The sequence below is a fragment of the Pithys albifrons genome, chromosome Z (genome assembly GCF_047495875.1).
Source record: "Pithys albifrons albifrons isolate INPA30051 chromosome Z, PitAlb_v1, whole genome shotgun sequence".
Taxonomy (NCBI): domain Eukaryota; kingdom Metazoa; phylum Chordata; class Aves; order Passeriformes; family Thamnophilidae; genus Pithys; species Pithys albifrons.
Window position 1 is genome coordinate 59,697,600 of NC_092497.1, and position 18,194 is coordinate 59,715,793.

Genomic DNA, 18,194 nt, shown 5'->3' on the forward strand with positions numbered 1-18,194 from the left:
AGCCTCCTCTTCTCCAGGCTGAACACCGCAAGCTCCCTCAGCCTCTCCCCACAGCACTTGTGCTCCAGTCCCTTCTCCAGCCTCGTTGCTCTTCTCTGGCCCTGCTCCAGCCCCTCAATCTCTTTCCTGAACTGAGGGGCCCAGAACTGAACCCAGTACTCAAGGTGTGGCCTCCCCAAGGCAGAGTCCAGGGGAAGGGTCACTTCCCTGGTCCTGCTGGCTGCGCTAGTTTTGATCCAGGCCAGGATCCCATTGGCCTTCTTGGCCACCTGGGCACACTGTTGGCTCCTGTTGAGCTTCCTGTCACTCAGTCCCCCCAGGTCCCTTTCTGCCTGGCTGCTCTCCAGCCACTCTGTGCCCAGCCTGGAGCGCTGCAGGGGGTTGGTGTGGCCAAAGTGCAGGACCCGGCACTTGGCCTTGTTGAACTTCATCCCATTGGAATCAGCCCATCTCTCAAGTCTGTCCAGATCTCTCTGCAGAGCCTTTTATCATGTCACTACCTCTGCTGTTTTTCCCTCTAACCGTACCCAGAAATCTGTGTGCATTTGCTTTTTGTACCTCTACAACTACAGGGAGAGTTATGTGAATTCTTGTTGTATGCTCTAGTCCTCAGAGTTTGTCTGGAAGTGTTAGTCATAGTTTTATTTATGTTTAAAGCTGTTCTTCCTGTTACTGGTGTGTGGATCTTTGGCTTGTCCTTCCAGTTTTCGTAGTTTCTCTGATTCCACAGTTCTAGCTTATTCAAGCTGTGTTTCTCTTGGAGGGTTATAACCCTCTATTGTCATGTCAGGTGTGTCTTTGGCTCCTCTTGAACATAAAGTAAAATTGTCAAAAAATGGAGTTGCATAATAAAATGGTATTCTTTGCCAGGTGTATGTTATTGGATGGCATTTGCTGTGCTCGAAGGTCATATTTTAGTGCCAGGACCTATAAATCCACAAATTCTGTTCATCTGTTGTGAGCTAAGCCTCTGTAATGATCTCCATTGAAACTTTTATGGACATGTTGTCATCACTTCTGAATGGCTAAAGGTCCAACCAGAAAGAATTTTAAGGGGGTAAAAACCTGACCTCTTCAGCATAATTATTTCTTTTAAATCCAACATAATGTGTGAAAACTTTCTCTATTTGCAATATTTATTTTCTGCAGGTGAGTTTCTTTCAGGTATTTGCACTGCACATTAATGCTTTTCTGAAAAAAAGATGAAGTGAACATTATGAGCTGAAATTCTTCTCAGTTGATCTTGATTGTTCCATCCAGGTTTTGCTCTTCCATTCTAGGTGATTATGAAGCCACGATAGCCTAATACTTAGGATGGCAAGAACAATACTTAGGATGGACTTAGCAAATCTGAGTTTTTAATTGAAAATAGCATAAAATAGTTTTTTTGTGGATGACCGTGTTGTACTTTATGTAATCAAATCTTTAGAGGAGTTTTTATTAGAACTTGATATACTAGAGTCTAGAATAATTTAAAAAGAATGCCAACCTTTTCTTTGTAAATGTAACACTTTCATAATTGAATTTTGCAAGCTTCACAGTGCTGTTTATGGCATGACATATTGTATACACAGTTTCTATTAACATTAAACAGTTTTGTCAACAGCTGATGGCAGTGGAATTGTAATTAGATCTATTTATGAAATTCATTATACAGATAAAGGAAATTGGATGTTTTCCTCACTGCTAATTGACATGTAGAACAACTGTGTAGTCTGCCTCACTGCATTTTGCTACTTCAAAAAATAAATTACAATATGGAAATAATACTGTAACTGTGTTCACTGTATTAAATATAGGTCCAAGGCTCTGTTTTAAAGTTGAGTGAATATGATAATTTGATTTATTTTGCAATTAGTCGAGGTGTTCTGCTAAGAAATAATGTATAGCAAAGGAATTTAGTCCTCAAACAGATGGTAAAATGGGATAGTTTAGCTGTTAATGAGGTTTCTGACAGAGATACAGTATTGTGAACTCTCTAGTTATGTGGTTGTGTTAATGAGTGTAAATTTTCAGTTTAGTTTAACTGTTGAAAGTGCTTTGTTGCAGTTCATGGGTCAGAAGCCTATACTAATGGCACAGGATATAATTTCACAAATGCCGATTTTTGGTAAGCTAAAAGCTGATAGAGATCTGTTTTAAACACATGCACATACACGTTGAAGGTTTTAAGCTCTTGAACTATGAGATTCGGAGGTAATTTTGCATATTTAATCTGGGGCTTGCTTGAGCAGGAATGGCCAAATACAGAGTAAACCCCAGGCAATAATGCAACACTTTTCCCTCTCCTGGTTTCCCTGGACACTGTGTCTCCCAGTGGGATGGAAGCAAAACTTAGCTGCTTTCAGTACTGGCTTTGAATTGCCTCATCCTCTCCTCTTTCATCCAGTCCCAATACTGTAACTGCTTCATGACCTTTTCCCCTCCAAACCCTCTTCAATCACCTCCATTACTTCCCCATGTTCTACATTCCACTCCTTCTCCAGGAAACCCTTTCAAGTGTGTTTGTTTTACTCTGAAGATGACCAGGTTGGCACTGCAGCCTACTGTATTTAGAAATGACTGTGTATGATACTTCTGTATGATATTCTGAAATTATTTAAGGTGTTCTGCTCAGGGATCATGTATATAGAGGAGGAATTTATTCCTCAAGGCAGATGCAAAAAGGAGTTTGCATCCTGTCCCGTTGCATTGCTGTGCTGCTGTCAGACATGCATGTTTGGGGATATCTGACTCCTGAGATGTTATTCTGGTTGTTGGTTTATTTTTTTCCCCTCTCCAAACTATATACATTTAATCTAGAAATAAATGGTGTGATTTTTTTGTTTGTTTGGGTTTTGTTTTGAGGAAATGAAAAATTAATCTCCTCATAAAACGTGAGTTCTGTTTGTTTGCGGAAGACGAAACCTGTTATGTCTCACTAAAGTCTGAGAGAGACTTGAAGATGTTATCTCTCCAAAACAGTTCTACAGAAATTTTGGAAGTGGGTAGTTTCATTCATACCAAAATGAAAAATAATTCTTTGGTGACAGGTCTAGAGATGTGTTTTGCCTTTGTTGTACAGAGTAACTTAGATATAAGAAAACTGTTTCTTCCACATACAAAAATTAGGCCAGCAGTTAGATTGCTTTATATTAAATGACAAGTATAATATCCTTTTAAAGTGATTTTTTAAATCCATGTTTGAGGTGTAGCTGACAGGGCCGAGGTAGCCAATTTCTAGAGAGACATACAAGGATTCAGAGAGGTAGAAACCTGCCCCAGCTTCATGGTAATGTCTTACCTGGGGAGTTCCTGAGTCAGAAGTGCTGTCCTAGTTCTCAGTAGCCCTTCAGTATTTTTCTTTTTTTGGCGTACACTATTAAACCACAGTAAGTTTTTCATGCTTACAATAAGTTTTACCAAAAGATTGCATAGCTACATGCTGGTTGAAGAAAGTGCATTTAATCAGTGCCATAATAATATTCCTTTGTTAAATAACATCATGTCAACAGCAGCTGAGGACTTAGTTAACATTGCCATTAATCTTTTTGTATTAACCCCAAGATCTCATTTCTATGTGTAATCTTACAACAGATTACAAAGCTTGAATAGTTTTTTCCCCTATATGCAACTCTCTGAATATTCATGCTGTAATTTACAATGTTGAGTTTTAATCAGTACCTCTCAAGTTTTCTTTTCCTGTTCTTCACCGTTTGGTTCCCCAATGTGCTGCCTTCAGGCATCTTTCATCATCATCTTTATCACCTCATCTGTTAGAACCCAAATGATATTCCCAGGGCCCTCCACTGAGAGCCTACTTTTTCCTGTAAAAACTATTCATAGTATTCCAGCTAAAACTTTCTCAAGTTCCTTTGAAGTTCCAAAGCTAAGCAAAATCCAGTCCTCATAATTTCTTACTGTTCCATTTATTCTTTAACCTCTCCTTTTGACACCTCAGAAGAAAGAGATTCATTGACTCTTTCATAAAGTAATGTTTCAGCCTGGAAATCTCTGAAGGTCTTTCCTAGTGAACACAGAAGAAAAAATAAATATTTTTCCTATCAACTTCTTTTATATAGTGACTGTCGTTTACTTTTTTTGACAAGCTGCTGACTCCAGTGTATATGAAAGAGGATTTGTTACTGCTTTTCAAGTTTTTTGCTCAACTTTTTTTTAATGTGCCTTTAATGTGTGTCTTATTTTGATTTGTTGGAGTTCACAGTCCTTTGTGTATTCCTTATATGACACAGCTCTTCAAGGTCTACTTTCAAACCTCTGTGCTGCCATTTAGTTTCTGTTTTCTTTTTTCTCTCCTGATTTGTGATAAGTAGTAGACATGGTTTTATTAGAAAAAATATTTTAAGTTTATAAGAATTTTAGTAGTCTGAATGAGATTGGTTTAGTTAGCATATGTTTAGAAGTGCAGGTAGTTGTGACTCTGCACTTGATATTTGCAGGTACAGGATTCATTTAAAATGATTTTAGTTCCTGAAAAAGTAATGAGATATTTTATAAATATCAAGAAGACAGCAAGGATGGCAGTAAAAACTTACGTGTTTTTTTCTGTTATGGCTAGGATAGAGTTGATTTTGCTCACAGTAGCTAACACAGGGCTGTGTGTTGGATTTGTGCTGGAGGAAATGCTGATCCCACAGAGCTGTGCAGTTACTGTGGCAAAGGATGGAAGAGGTGACCTCTTGGAGTTCCTCAGTTCGGCACTGAACTGGTCCTGTCAGCATGAACTTGACAACTTCTGGTCTCTGTAATAGAATCATAGAATGGATTGGGTTGGAAAAGACCTCCAAGATCATCAAGTCCAACCCTTGGTCCAACTCCAGTCCCTTTACCAGATCATGGCACTCAGAGCCACGGCCAATCTCAGGTTAAAAACCTCCAGGGATGGGGAATCCACCCCCTCTCTGGGCAGCCCATTCCAATGCCTGAGCACTCTCTCTGGAAAGAATTTTCTTCTGATCCCCAACTTCAATTTCCTCTGGCAGAGCTTGAGCCCGTGCCCCCTTGTCCTATTGCTGAGTGCCTGGGAGAAGAGACCAACCCCCACCTGGCCAGAACTTCCCTTGAGGCAGTTCTAGACAGTGCTGAGGTCACCTCTGAGCCTCCTCTTCTCCAGGCTGAACAGGCCCAGCTCCCTCAGCCTCTCCCCACAGCACTTGTGCTCCAGTCCCTTCACCAGCCTCGTTGCTCTTCTCTGGACTCACTCCAGCCCCTCAATCTCTTTCCTGAACTGAGGGGCCCAGAACTGAACCCAACACTCAAGGTGTGGCCTCCCCAAGGCAGAGTCCAGGGGAAGGGTCACTGCCCTGGTCCTGCTGGCCACACTGTTTTTGATCCAGGCCAGGATCCCATTGGCCTTCTTGGCCACCTGGGCACACTGTTGGCTCCTGTTGAGCTTCCTGTCACTCAGTCCCCCCAGGTCCCTCTGCCTGGCTGCTCTCCAGCCACTCTGTGCCCAGCCTGGAGCGCTGCAGGGGGTTGGTGTGGCCAAAGTGCAGGACCTGCACTTGGCCTTGTTAAAACTCATCCCATTGGAATCAGCCCATCTCTCACAGCATAGACCTGAGACTAGAGCTAGTCTCCTACTCAGGGTATTGATGTGGCAAGGAAATGTTAAGTTGTAAGAGAAAAGCTGCCCATTTTGGATAGGAGTAAAGTGTGTGTTCAACCAGTCAAGGGTAGACTCCATTGTTGCTTTATTAGAATCATACCCTGAGATTAGCTGAGTTGGTTAAAACTAGTTTGTAAGAATGCCAAGGTCTTAGGTTTGATCCCCTATGTGGGCTATTGACTTAAGAGTTGGACTTGATGATCCTTGTGGGTCCCTTCCAACTCAGAATAGTCTGTGATTCTGTGATATGTAGCAATCAGAATGTTTGCTCACAGTATAGGTTTTTAATGAAACATTGTGGCATAGTGGGAGGTATCTCTTTATTAAAAATATTTATTTTCAAGTAGAAGAATAGCTTTGAGATAGTTGTGTATGACAGTCATATGTATGTGTATTCTTCATAGTTATATTATTTTTATACTTGTGTAAATAGTGGTTTTCATATGTCTTTAGATAAAGATGCTCAATGAAAGTAGATTTTTTACTTATTTAGTTTATTAATTAGAAAACCTAGACATCTGATCCTACTAATTATCTGATAATGGTCGGATTTTACCTTCTTCAGAGAAATATGTTAAACAATTGTTATAGAAAAGGTGCAATCTTGCCACAAATCTGCTAGGTGTATGCCATTTACAGGTGTATATACTTTTAAATTAACGTGTGAATTTTTGTGTTGTTTTCTCTTAGGAAAGGAGACAGAGAAGGCCAAAGATCGCTGTGAAAAAGCCACTATGAAGCTTCATATGTTGCATAATCAGTATGTGTTGGCACTGAAAGGAGCACAGCTACATCAGCACCAGTATTACGATACTACTCTTCCTCTGTTACTTGATTCACTACAGAAGATGCAAGAAGAAATGATTAAAGCTCTGTGAGTTGTATTCTTATTTATCTTTAGCTTGTATAATTTTATATATGCAGTATTCTAATGAATTTATGGAATGTACAGAATTGTGCATCAAGGGGTGAGAGTTGACAGGTCTGTCCAAATGATGAAGAGAAGTTCTGGCCAGGTGGGGGTTGGTCTCTTCTCCCAGGCACTCAGCAATAGGACAAGGGGGCACGGGCTCAAGCTCTGCCAGGGGAAATTGAAGTTGGAGATCAGAAAAAAATTCTTTGCAGAGAGAGTGCTCAGGCATTGGAATAGGCTGCCCAGAGAAGGGGTGGATTCCCCATCCCTGGAGGTTTTTAACCTGAGATTGGCCGTGGCACTGAGTGCCATGATCTGGTAAAGGGACTGGAGTTGGACCAAGGGTTGGACTGGGTAATCTTGGAGGTCTTTTCCAACCCAATCCATTCTGTGATTCTATGCAGTCAGTAGTTCTGGGTGCTTACTTGAGCATACCAGCGAGTGACCATCTTATAAAATTTAAAATTCTTATGGATTGACTGCAGTGTTTGAGTCTGAGCTCTTCCCTTGTCCTTCAGCTGATACGCTAAGGCAAATTTGCTGCCTCTCTGGTAGTCAGTATTACGAAATTCCACCAGCAGCAGCTGCCCAGCTGCCTTGAGAGTGATTGTGGAGAAGGGCCAGGCAGATGAATGGTTAATCATATGTGTGGGACAGTTAACAGGATCGTGTAAAATTGATCTCACTGTAAGGAATCCAGGCTTGAAATTACAATTACCCTTTTCCTAAAAGATCATTTTTTTCCCATCAGTATGGGAGAAGTTCAGGGGGATGATCTCTGAGAACAGGCATTGAGGACTTTAAGCCTTCCTTTCTGGTTTGTATCAACCACGTTGCCTCTTTGTCTTTTCTGAAGAATGGGAGGTGTTTAGAGAGTCTGTTTTGTGGGTTCTTTTTAAATCAGTTGGCCTAAAAGAAAAATGGTTGTGTTTTTTGTAGGTGTTATTGTTCATTTAGGTGTGGGACACTCTTTTTGGAGTCTGTTCATCTTGACTCCAGAGCACAGAAAGTGAGAGAGGGTTGAGAATTCCACACCTAACATGCTTACAGGCACCATTAGCTTACATATCCAGTACTGTAATAATTTCTTTCATTCTGGTGCAGTTATCACAATGAAATAAATATTCTTAGTAGCCTCTGTACAGTCCTTTTAGTCTTAGGTTTGTATGTAAGATCACAGCAAAAGACTACAGTTAAATGTGTGTGCTGTAATTAAGGTGATTTCTTAAAATTGTGAGATATGATAGTAACTGAAGAATTCTATGGTGGAACAAGAACTTGCTGAACCCACTCACCTTTGCTGTGTCTGGAATTAAAACATGTAAAAAGTATTTCTCACACTGCATAGACATTTTTGTTAGTTCTAAATGTGTTGTAAACTTACTCCTTTATGTAGTCTACAAAAGAGGTGCTGATTTCAGGTGTAGAGCTTGGCATAGCCATCTGTGTGAAACATACTTCCTTCATAATCCTAATTTTACAGGTGAATTAGTTTATTACACTTGAAAAAGTATAGATTAATATTGTTAATAATTTTTTTCCTTTTTTTTAATGTTGTCATACTTACTACAGATTCCTCTTCTCTTCGATGTGTCACTGCTGTGGTTTATATTTGACTATCTTTTCATCACACTTCATGAACTATTTTCCCTAACCTTTTCACACATGATGTTCACAGGCAAGGCAGGATTTAATGCCTTCCTTAGTCTGTTTTCTCTTCACAACAAAATATTGAAAAAATCCTATCGCGGAATTTTTTTACAAAGTAGATGTGACTTGAGATCTTATCCATGAAAAAGGAATTGATACTTTTTTCTCTACGTGTTCCTCTGGGCTAGCCAAAATTCATCAGTGTTTCTTGAGACCTCACCTTGCTGCAGGTTCTGGCAAGCTATCAAATTTGTCAGATATAAAATGAAATAAGGAGTAATTATAAAGGCACATGATGAAGGAAAGCCAAAAGTTAAGGAGAATAGGAGGGTGTTTTGAGAATATTTTACTGGATGCTATCAGGAGTACTGGCACAATGTCACCTCTTCTTTCACCACTTGGTTGTTCCCACTCTTGGAAGCAGGTAAAGACAAGATTGGGTGGCTTGTACTTTCTTACAGAAACTTCTTGGTGGATTTTTTCTCTTCTTATAAATAAATACTAACTTGTGATTTATGCCCATTTTTGTCTGAATGACAAATCACAGTTTAAATTTATGAAAAAAAGAGTTAAAACAATAAAGAGAACAGCCTTTTAAAGGAAATGCACACTATTCTGTGACTTCTTTTGCCTCATGAATATAATTATCTTATAATTATCAGTTGGAACGTGAAAATCTTTAATAATGAGCATGGTAAGTTCTGTGTGAAGAAGACTATCATCAGTGAACTCTGTGCATTCCTTTTCCTTGTAATTTCTACAGTTTTTAGTTTAGCTGTGCACTGAAATTGATACAAGAAGCATGGTCTTAGAGCCAGCCTAAGCCTGTAAGGAAAAGGCCTCAGTTGCTCTGTTATTTCTTTGAATAATATATTGTCTTATTTTTCCCTTCTTAGCCAGCGGCAGCAAGTTTGTAGAAACAGCGCATTGACAGTTTGAAGCATCTTCAATGCCATCTATGCCTATAGTGCCATGTTATACCCAGAATTTTTTTTCCTCTCTAGAAAAGGGATCTTGGATGAGTACAGCGAGATCACCAGCCTTGTGACAGAGGAGATTGTGAATGTCCATAAGGAGATCCAGACCTCAGTTGAACAGATAGACCCGAACTCTGAGTACAACGACTTCATAGATACTCACAGGTACAATTTTCATCTCATGTTTCTTCCTGAGAAAACCCAGCATTAAACTGCAAATCTGCCTAAGTGATCAGAGTTGAGTTTGCTTCTGTTTGGTTTCTTTTACATTGTTACTTGTAAACCTTCATCCTAATTTGAAAATTTTGCTACTTGCATGTACGGAAAGGTGGCTGAACCATTTAATTTTCTGGCTCTATTAAAAAGAAGTTTCCAGTTACATGAGAAAAAGGTCTACTACTCTGGTACTGACAGAAGATTATAAATGACAGTCTAGACTCACCAAGAGCTAATTTAGTGTTTGTTTTACACAGTTTCCATTCTGGGCTAAACTTGTTCTGGTTTAAAGCAGCTGTGAGTACCTCCATGTACTCTGCAGTTATTGCAGGTTGAGCCTGAGAATACAGAGCATGCAGATAATGCAAGGAAGTTTTTACTTTAAAAGCAAAGTGTATTTCCCATTTTTTGAATTATTACTGTGTATTAGTATATGCAGAAATAGTCCTAAGACTTCTTGCATTATCTTTTAGTTGCTGCATGTGTATTGGTAATTGTCATCAGTGGGTTTATAACAGAAGCAGCTGAGACATTGACAGCCCCTGAGCACCTTGGCTGTGCCGTGATCTGGATTCAAAGAATTATATTGCATTTTATTATCTTGTAAGATTTGAGGACAATTTCCTTTATTCAAAGGAGAAAGGATATGCATTCACTTCCAACAATCCTTTTATTTCAAATGTAATTTCAATTATGTAGAAGTTAATAAAATACTTTGGAGCCTAACAATTTGCTTTATGATGTTCTCAGAGATACATGTTAATTTTGAAAAGATAACAATCATTTACCGAATAGGTCATCAGAAGTTGTTGAACAAGAAATAGAGTTTGATACGTCTTTACTTGAAGAAAATGAAAACCTTCAAGCTAATGAGATCATGTGGAATAATTTGACAGCAGAAAGTTTACAAGCCATGTAAGTCTTTACAAATCTTTCATCCTCTAGAAATGCTGTAGTGTGTTATATCTAAGCTGCCTCAGATCATTGCATAGCTGTGTCCCCATTTGAAAAAACCACTAAACATAGTGTTCCATGCTGGTTTTATTGTTCCTCTGCACAGAATCTTCCCCAGTCTCCCCTAAAAGCATTTCGTGATGTACGTTCCTCTCCTTGCTGGGTAATACATACAGTGCCCCAAGTCTAACGTGAGTCCTCCTTGGGAACATCCTGGTTCCCCTTCCCAAATGTGTTTCCATGGTCACTACTCTGGGAAAAATGCTGAAATATTTTGGTTGAACCGCTGAGTAGAGTGATGTATCAGTGATTTAAAATGCCATGTAGAAAATTTTAATGAATAAATTTGTTTCACTTGTTTTTTAAGTTTTGCTTTTGTTTTCCAAAGGAGATTCCTATTCATTATTATAAACTTTAAAATACAGTTACTTACTAATGCAGATGTAGCTGTTCTATTGCATTTCACAGAACTTTTAGCTGTTTGGGTGATGAACTACCTCTCTGTGTGTTTTCTTAATATATTGCCTAGTTAAATATTTTCATTACTTTGACCAACTTCACCTTTAATCATTTGTTATGGGTAACAAATCTCCTGCTGAGATTATTATTTTCTTATATTACCAGCCTCAACTTTTGACATAAAATGGTCCTATGTGATCACTTGTGAGATTGCAACTATTAATCATGCATTAAAAATGGGAAATTCAGAATTTATTTGGTTGATGATTTTTTGTTGCCTCTACTGTATTGCAGTTGATGTTTGACTTACTTGAATTACTTTGTCCCTTTAGGAACTGTAACTGATGCAAATAAGACAGCAATGATGTATTGTGGGGTTTTAAATTCTTTTTTTTTTCAAATTTCTTTTGTGTAATCATGCTTTCATTCCTATTTCTTGTAGGTTTTTCTGAAAATCAGATTCAGAGTAAAGTTTAATAAGAGTGAGGCATTTCAAATGTAAACAAATATATTACTCTAATCACGGTGTTTTCTCAACATGATAGAAACTCTGGATTTTATTAATTCTTTTTCAATGTTTTTGATCATCCTCTCTTTCTTTCAGTGTAATCTGATTACTTTTCTAAATTTATTCATTTGATAGGTATCGAGATAACTGTTTGAATATGAAGCATCTGCTGCCTCAGTCATGAAGCAGCTTCGTCTTTCTTATTAAAGATCTCTTGATAATTAAAACCCACCAGTCCTTTTAAATGTGTGTCTCTTTTTAATATATTCTGCATGGTTACTAAATTGAGATTATTCCTGCTTAATAAAATGTACATCTCAATGTACTTCAGTATAGTGACAAGAAAAATACTGAGTCTCCCTTTTCAATAAAATATTAATCTCTTTGTAAGATTTTGTCTTTCCCAGCTCAAAAAGAGAAAGAATTTCTTGTTTGGCTTGCCTTTTCCATCCCATTGTTTAGAAATAAGACACCAGCACATCTAAATAAAAGAGATGAAATGTTGCTTTTCTAATAAATGGTTCTGATGAAATGCATATTAGTGTTTACAAATGTAAGTCTGTACATTTGCTTACATATTGTTTTGTCAGGGGCTGAGGGTCAGCACAAAATACACGGACACCAACATTAAAGAATAAGTGTATAAATTTACTACAGTGCAAACTAGCAAAGAATTGCAAAAGAAGCAGAGAATTATGAAAGGATAAGCTTAGCAATGCACCCAGTCATTACTACAGCGAGTGTCTGTACTGATTAAGACAGATATATATAACATTAGGTTGGAAGGTTCACCCAGAGGTCAGCTGTGACTCAGGACCTGTTCAGGCCTCAGCACTTCACAGCTACACAATTTCAATGCAATTTCCAGCAATTCACTGTTGCAAATCTTACATTCATCCACTTGAAATTGTTTTGTGAATTTGAGGGAGAGGTTTTGTGGTGTGATTTCATTTTTGGAACAGGAATCAGATACCTGTTTTAAGTGTTGCTGTCTGTAAGGTGTTCACTTTCTGGTGTGGATTTAGGATTTGGAGAAAAACACTTTAACTGTGTTAGGTAAGACCAAAGATTGCTCTAACCAACTTTCTTCTCTGTTACGTTGGCCAACAGGTAAAAGTCTTGAAAACAAACCCAGGGTGATTGTGCAATTCAGTTTCCTCAGCCTCCCATAATTTTCATCTGAGGAGTATTTTGAGACAGAAGTAGGATTTGTCTTTAATAGCCTTAGAGGTCTTTTCCTTTATGAACTTGCCTAGTCAGTTTCCGTATGTACAAGTTCCTGTTGTCCACAGAATTTCTGGTCCAGGTATTCCAGATATTAACTTTGTGTTTTGTGAACCTACTACTTCTTAGTTTCATTTTATGGCTCTTAAGCTCTTGTTTTGGGAGAGAATAGGAAAAATCTGTTCCTTTCTGTCTATGATATTGTAGATTTCTTCCAACTTCTACTTTGGGACCTCTTTTTCAGAGCCCTCTTGCACTTTAGTCTGTCCTTTCACAGCACTTATTTATCCTTTATCAAGCTTATGGTCTTTATTTGAATATTTTCAAGGTTGCTCTGTTGATTTGAGGTGAGTGACCAGAACTGAATAGGTAGTCCAGGTACACATTTAGAGGGAGGCCTTCTGCGGTTTCCTGTATTTGAGCTCTGCTTTGTTTTAACAAACCCTGGAGAATCATTCTGTTTGATTTTCCGACCCCAGCAGTGTATCAAGCCGAGGTTTTCAGGGAATCATCTGCTGTACCTACAAGACCTCATTGCTGAGTGGTAATGGTCATTTTAGAACCATTCTCTACATAAATGAAACTTTGGATTGTTTTTTCCCCACTGAGTATTTGCCTATTTCAGTATATATTGAAGTGACAGTCCAGCTATTATCATAAGGTCCAGAAAATCCTTTTGTATTCTTCACATTCAGACCCTTCCTTGCAGCTCACATAACATTATGCAATCACCATTCTTTGCTTCTTTTTAAACTGTCCTTTACTTGAATTATTGTGAACATATTAAGCAGTGCAGATTGTTTATGAAGCTCCACTGGCTTCTGGCACTGTAAAAACTGTTTATTCTTACCCTCTTTGTCCTTTTGCTTTTTAATGCAGATGAGAACCTTTTGTTTTCTGAAGTGCTTAGTTCTCTGTAGCTGTCTTTACTCATATACCAGATTAACTGTGTTTTAGATATATGTTCTTACAGTCTTGCACTAAAGCCACTGCAGCCAAAAAAGCCCCACAAGTCAACTCTGTATGTGATGAAACAATAGAAATTTGACTGTTGATCTTTCCTATTGAGATCACAGCCTTGGATCTTCAAAATACTACATTGCTATCTTTCTGCAGGGGAGAACTGCCTTCAGTATCTACCAAATATAATAAGTACACATGGTGGATTTATTTCACAAACATTTAAAAGATTCAGAGATGCAAACTGATTTGTAATCAATAATATTTGGTTGAATCATTTGGTTCATTGAGTATGTAATGGAAAAATGTTAGTTTTACATACTGTTTAAAGGTTTTAATAAAACATATTTTAAGGAAATGTGTAGAAAACTGGATTTAATATTTTTAGATAAGCTTATGAATAAAATTTTGAGAGAGGAAGGTAGTTGAAAGACTAGCTAACCTTTCTAAGGAATGAGAGAATTATAGTGCCCCCTCATAAATATTCATGACTGTCACTGAATACTATTTGAGAATAAAACTTTATGCTTTGAAGATGCATCTGTCAAGAACTGAGAGGAGACAACCAGAATGAGGTAAATGTTAATCAGTGAGCATATTAATATCCAAATTAGTTTAAAAAATCTTTTGAAATACAAGTTCTGTAAGCTCAAGCATTTATTTTTATTGCTATTTGAGGCAGAATGATGCTAATAACTAAAGAAATATGAAAGAAGGGTTTCCAGGTAGGGCACTCATGCAGTTGTTAAAGCTCATAAGGGTTACAGTGATTAACTGGTTAGTAGTAGAAACCCTTTTGTAAACTGATTGTATCCAGAAGGCAAAGACAAGGCCACAAGAAAATTCCTTTGGCAAACCACAACCAAGATGATACAAGACAGATGCAGAGTTGTCTGTTCTAGCCAGTTTGAATGAAAGTTGTTGTTTAAACCAAAAAATAGATGTTGAATACAATGAGGCAATTTAGTTTAGTGTTTACATGGTTGCTTTGTTTTGTTTTCACTAAGATAAATACAAATGTCCTAAAGTATCTCAGAAATTTCAGGAAAACTACATCAACTTTCTATTTCTATCTGATGCTACATTATAAAAGCTGGTATTTTTGAAATGGTGAAAAATTTAAGATACTGTTTTTGAATGTATATACTTGTACCTTCCAGTGATGAACAATCTTACTAATTTGTTTTTAATTTTTTTACTTTGGTGCTTGATCATTCGATGTAACATCTGCTTCCTGTAAATCAACCTGCTAGACCAATACAATGTTGATTAAAATTTTGATTAGAAAGCTCATCAAAAAGCAGTTTACAAAATTGGTAATTACTTTTTTAACAAGGTGCTAAAATAAAAAAGTTATTTGATATTAAATTGGTGACCCAGTGTAAGAAGGCAGTAATTTCTGAGAAGTTCAGCACACAGATTTTGGTAGCCTGAAACCAATAAAAATGTCTGTGAAAGCGGCACCTGTGAGGATGTTACTGTCAGGGAAATGCTTTAAGTGTTTCTCTTATCTCAAAACATGTAGCACCTTGGGCATTTGGAAAATAAACTGTCATTCACTCTATTGCTTTTTTTAATAATTTAAGTCTTCCAAGATACTGGACCATCTGAGTGAAGTCTGTATGTGGGATTGTTCTGGGCCCATAACCCAGAGGTCGATGGATTGAAACCATCCTCTGCTACTGAGGGAAGAGGGGAGAAAGGGAAAAGGGGAATGGGAACAAGAAGGGACAAAAACAAACACACAACAAACAGAATACAATCAAAACTTTGAAAAAAAAAGGAAACTGGCAAGGATGCAGTCTCACCCCTCCGAGGGACAAAACCAGCGAAACAGGAGATCTCTGTCTGGACCGTTTCTGCTTCCCCAAGCCTCCCCCGAAAGCAGCAAACCTAAAACTAAACTCCTCCTTCCTGTTACGTGGAAAACACGTGTGGAGTACCTATGTAATGCCCGCTTCCCTAGTTACAACTAGTTACTAAGGAAGCCTAGCTCAAACCCATCACAAAAATATATTGTGAGTAGAGACTAATTCATTGTTTAGAGTCAATTAATTCAGTTTGGTACAGATGGACATGTGGGATGTGCTTCTGGATATTTGGAGAGTTGAGCTCCTGTGCCACTCCCCAGTTGGGAGTGGTTTTGGTCCATAGTTCTCTGCAGTGGCAATTACTATATGTATTTTGCTTTTGTTCCACTCTTTACTTAGTAATTTTATAGAAACTGGGCTTGAAAATAGAGGAGAACCAGAGTAAGATAGTTAAGGAGGCATAGATGAATGCTTAGAAGGAAACAAGGTGTACATCTTCATTTGTTTTTAAAAAATTGCTCTGACTTAGCAATTTCTTGAAGTCAACATAGATAGATGGATAGATTAGATAGATAGATAGATAGATAGATAGATAGATAGATAGATAGATAGATAGATAGATAAATACATAGATATTGGTATGCATTTTAGAAGTCATCATTATGTAAACTGCTTACCTGCGTTGTTTGGAATGCAAATGTTGCTGTACATTCATTGAATTTTTTTGTTATTGATAAGGTTCCCGGTATAATTATAAAGTGTCAGTAATGGTTTTAAAGTGTAATAACCCCTCACTACTGAGTGTTCTTGCACAGTTTTGTCTTTCCTTTGAATTAACCGTTGCCAGAGATTGTAACCTGAAAAGGATAGTTGTGGAGAAAAAATCACTCAGTCTTATAACAGAAAGTGTTAATTTGTATTTTCATTATTTCTAGATGTAAATAGAGCCCAGCTACCGATTCTGTGTATTTATTTACATGTACTTGAGAAGTTGGAAGACTTTCATCTTTCATAAAGCATCTCATAAATTAGCAATATGTTAGGAAGGCATTAATTCATAGAACTCATCACGCATTCTGGAAGAAGAAAATCTTTATAGGAGAGAGAAGTGCGGGCAGCAACTCATTCTGTAACTTTGTATAAATACAGAGTAATGTGTAATAATATGGATTAACAGTGTAAAGTTATATCCACAAAAAATAACTCAATCAAAACCACCAAGCACTGAGTCAGATAATGTAAAAAGTAATGCTCCTTTACATCTGCAGGGAAAAAAAATTACAATGTTCTCAAATGTGTACAGCTTGTGTATTCACAACATGGGTTTCTGAATTCTGTCTTCCAGGTTAAAAACAGTGATAGAAGAACTGATGCAGACACAGCAAACCCTTTTAAGCAAAGAGGAACTTGTGTTGGAACTAGAGAAAAAAATAGAGGAGTCCTCTAAAACTTGTGAAAAGAAGTCTGAGTAAGTTGAGATGAAATTTTTAAATATAATAATTTGAGGGAAAAATGTCTATAATGCAATTCCTAAGACTTAAATAAGAAATAACCTCCACTAATCTCGTTCTGCTTTTGTGAGTACCAATTACAATGAAAAGCAACGATCAGTTAATTTCTCATCTCTAAAATATAACCCTTATCCACTGCAGACCCTAAATCGTTGAAGAACTGAGCAGCTCCATGAGTTTAATATAATTATCATAGTTTTGTAACGGCTCACGAGGTGGACCTTTGGTTAGTTTTGTAACTTCAGCTTGATGGAAGAAGGTGACTAAGTTCACATTGTCTCTATGACAGAATTCCTTGTGGAGTTATTTTGTGAAAGACAGAGTTGTGTGCAAGACATATACTCTTTCTTGTGCAGTAATACGTTTGGAACTTAACCTGACAAGTTAATTCTTCATTGCATTTTCTTTGCAAAACAGTAAATGTAAAGGGTGTAAATTTGATGCTCTGTAGCACTGCATAGTAAAATAACAAAGGTGAGGGATAATGGGTGTTTTACAGCACCATAAATAAAACATTAGTATAAAGAATCATTCTTGGGCAACATCTTTAGGTTTTTCATCTACCTATGATTAGAAAAAACACATCCTTGTCTAAACTGAAGTTAGTACAACAGATAATGAAACCTTGTCTATAATTATATTTTTCTGATTCTTGTTCCATTCATAACCTTACTAACTTAGGCATAAATCTTAGTTTCCAGTACCAGTAGTGAATTGGAGTTCAAGGCCCTCATGTAATCCTTCAGTCACTGAAGGCATTTTGAAAGCTCTTAGTTGAAGGAATCGTGTCACATGATACATTGTATAGCATTTAATTCTGATCTAAAACTTTATATATATGGTATGAGTGTTTTAATTAGATACTTTCTTTCTATGGTGAAGTTCACATGTAATCACAGTGTATTTTCCAATTTTTGGTTCTTGACCTGCCTTCCTTGCTGCACATTACTTAAAGGATAAACTGTATTTAAACTGTGTGAGTTTGCTGGAGTGTTTGTTTTTTTTACCTTCAGTATTGTTTTCTTACCAGTCAGATTAGCTCAGTTGGTTAAAACTTGGTTGTAATGATGCCAAGGTCATGGGTTCAATCTCCTGTGTGGGCCATTGACTTAAGAGTTGGACTTGATGATCCTTGTGGGTCCTTCCAACTCAGAATAGTCTGTGATTCTGTGAGCGCACTCTGAAAATAGTTCAGACCAACACTGTGTTCCTTGCTGTGGGTAGGCTCTCTGACTGACCCTTTAGCAGATGTTTGCAGTGCTGAGGAGATTATTTCAGTTCAAGTTGGCCCAGTACCTGTATGTCTTATTAAAAGGCATGGAATCTTTTCTTAGATCCCTAGTTGTAAGGTTACATTTTCCCTGAAACCTATCCTTGTTGTGTTTGGCCATGGATCATGCCTT

The 18,194-nt window shown here is 37.6% G+C and overlaps 1 protein-coding gene across 6 annotated transcripts in view; it reads left to right on the forward strand.

Moving 5' to 3' along the window:
- FER (FER tyrosine kinase) overlaps window positions 1-18,194 on the forward strand; it is a 161,522-nt gene that overhangs the window by 34,024 nt on the left and 109,304 nt on the right. For 5 of the 6 annotated variants that reach the window (XM_071579890.1, XM_071579894.1, XM_071579891.1 and 2 more), the window contains exons 6-9: window positions 6,299-6,482; window positions 9,176-9,313; window positions 10,160-10,279; window positions 16,626-16,748. In XM_071579890.1, the coding sequence (XP_071435991.1) occupies window positions 6,299-6,482; window positions 9,176-9,313; window positions 10,160-10,279; window positions 16,626-16,748 (565 nt within the window). Of the gene's footprint in view, window positions 1-6,298; window positions 6,483-9,175; window positions 9,314-10,159; window positions 10,280-11,420; window positions 11,512-16,625; window positions 16,749-18,194 lie in introns of those variants that run through there. The other variant, XM_071579896.1, reaches the window with a different exon arrangement.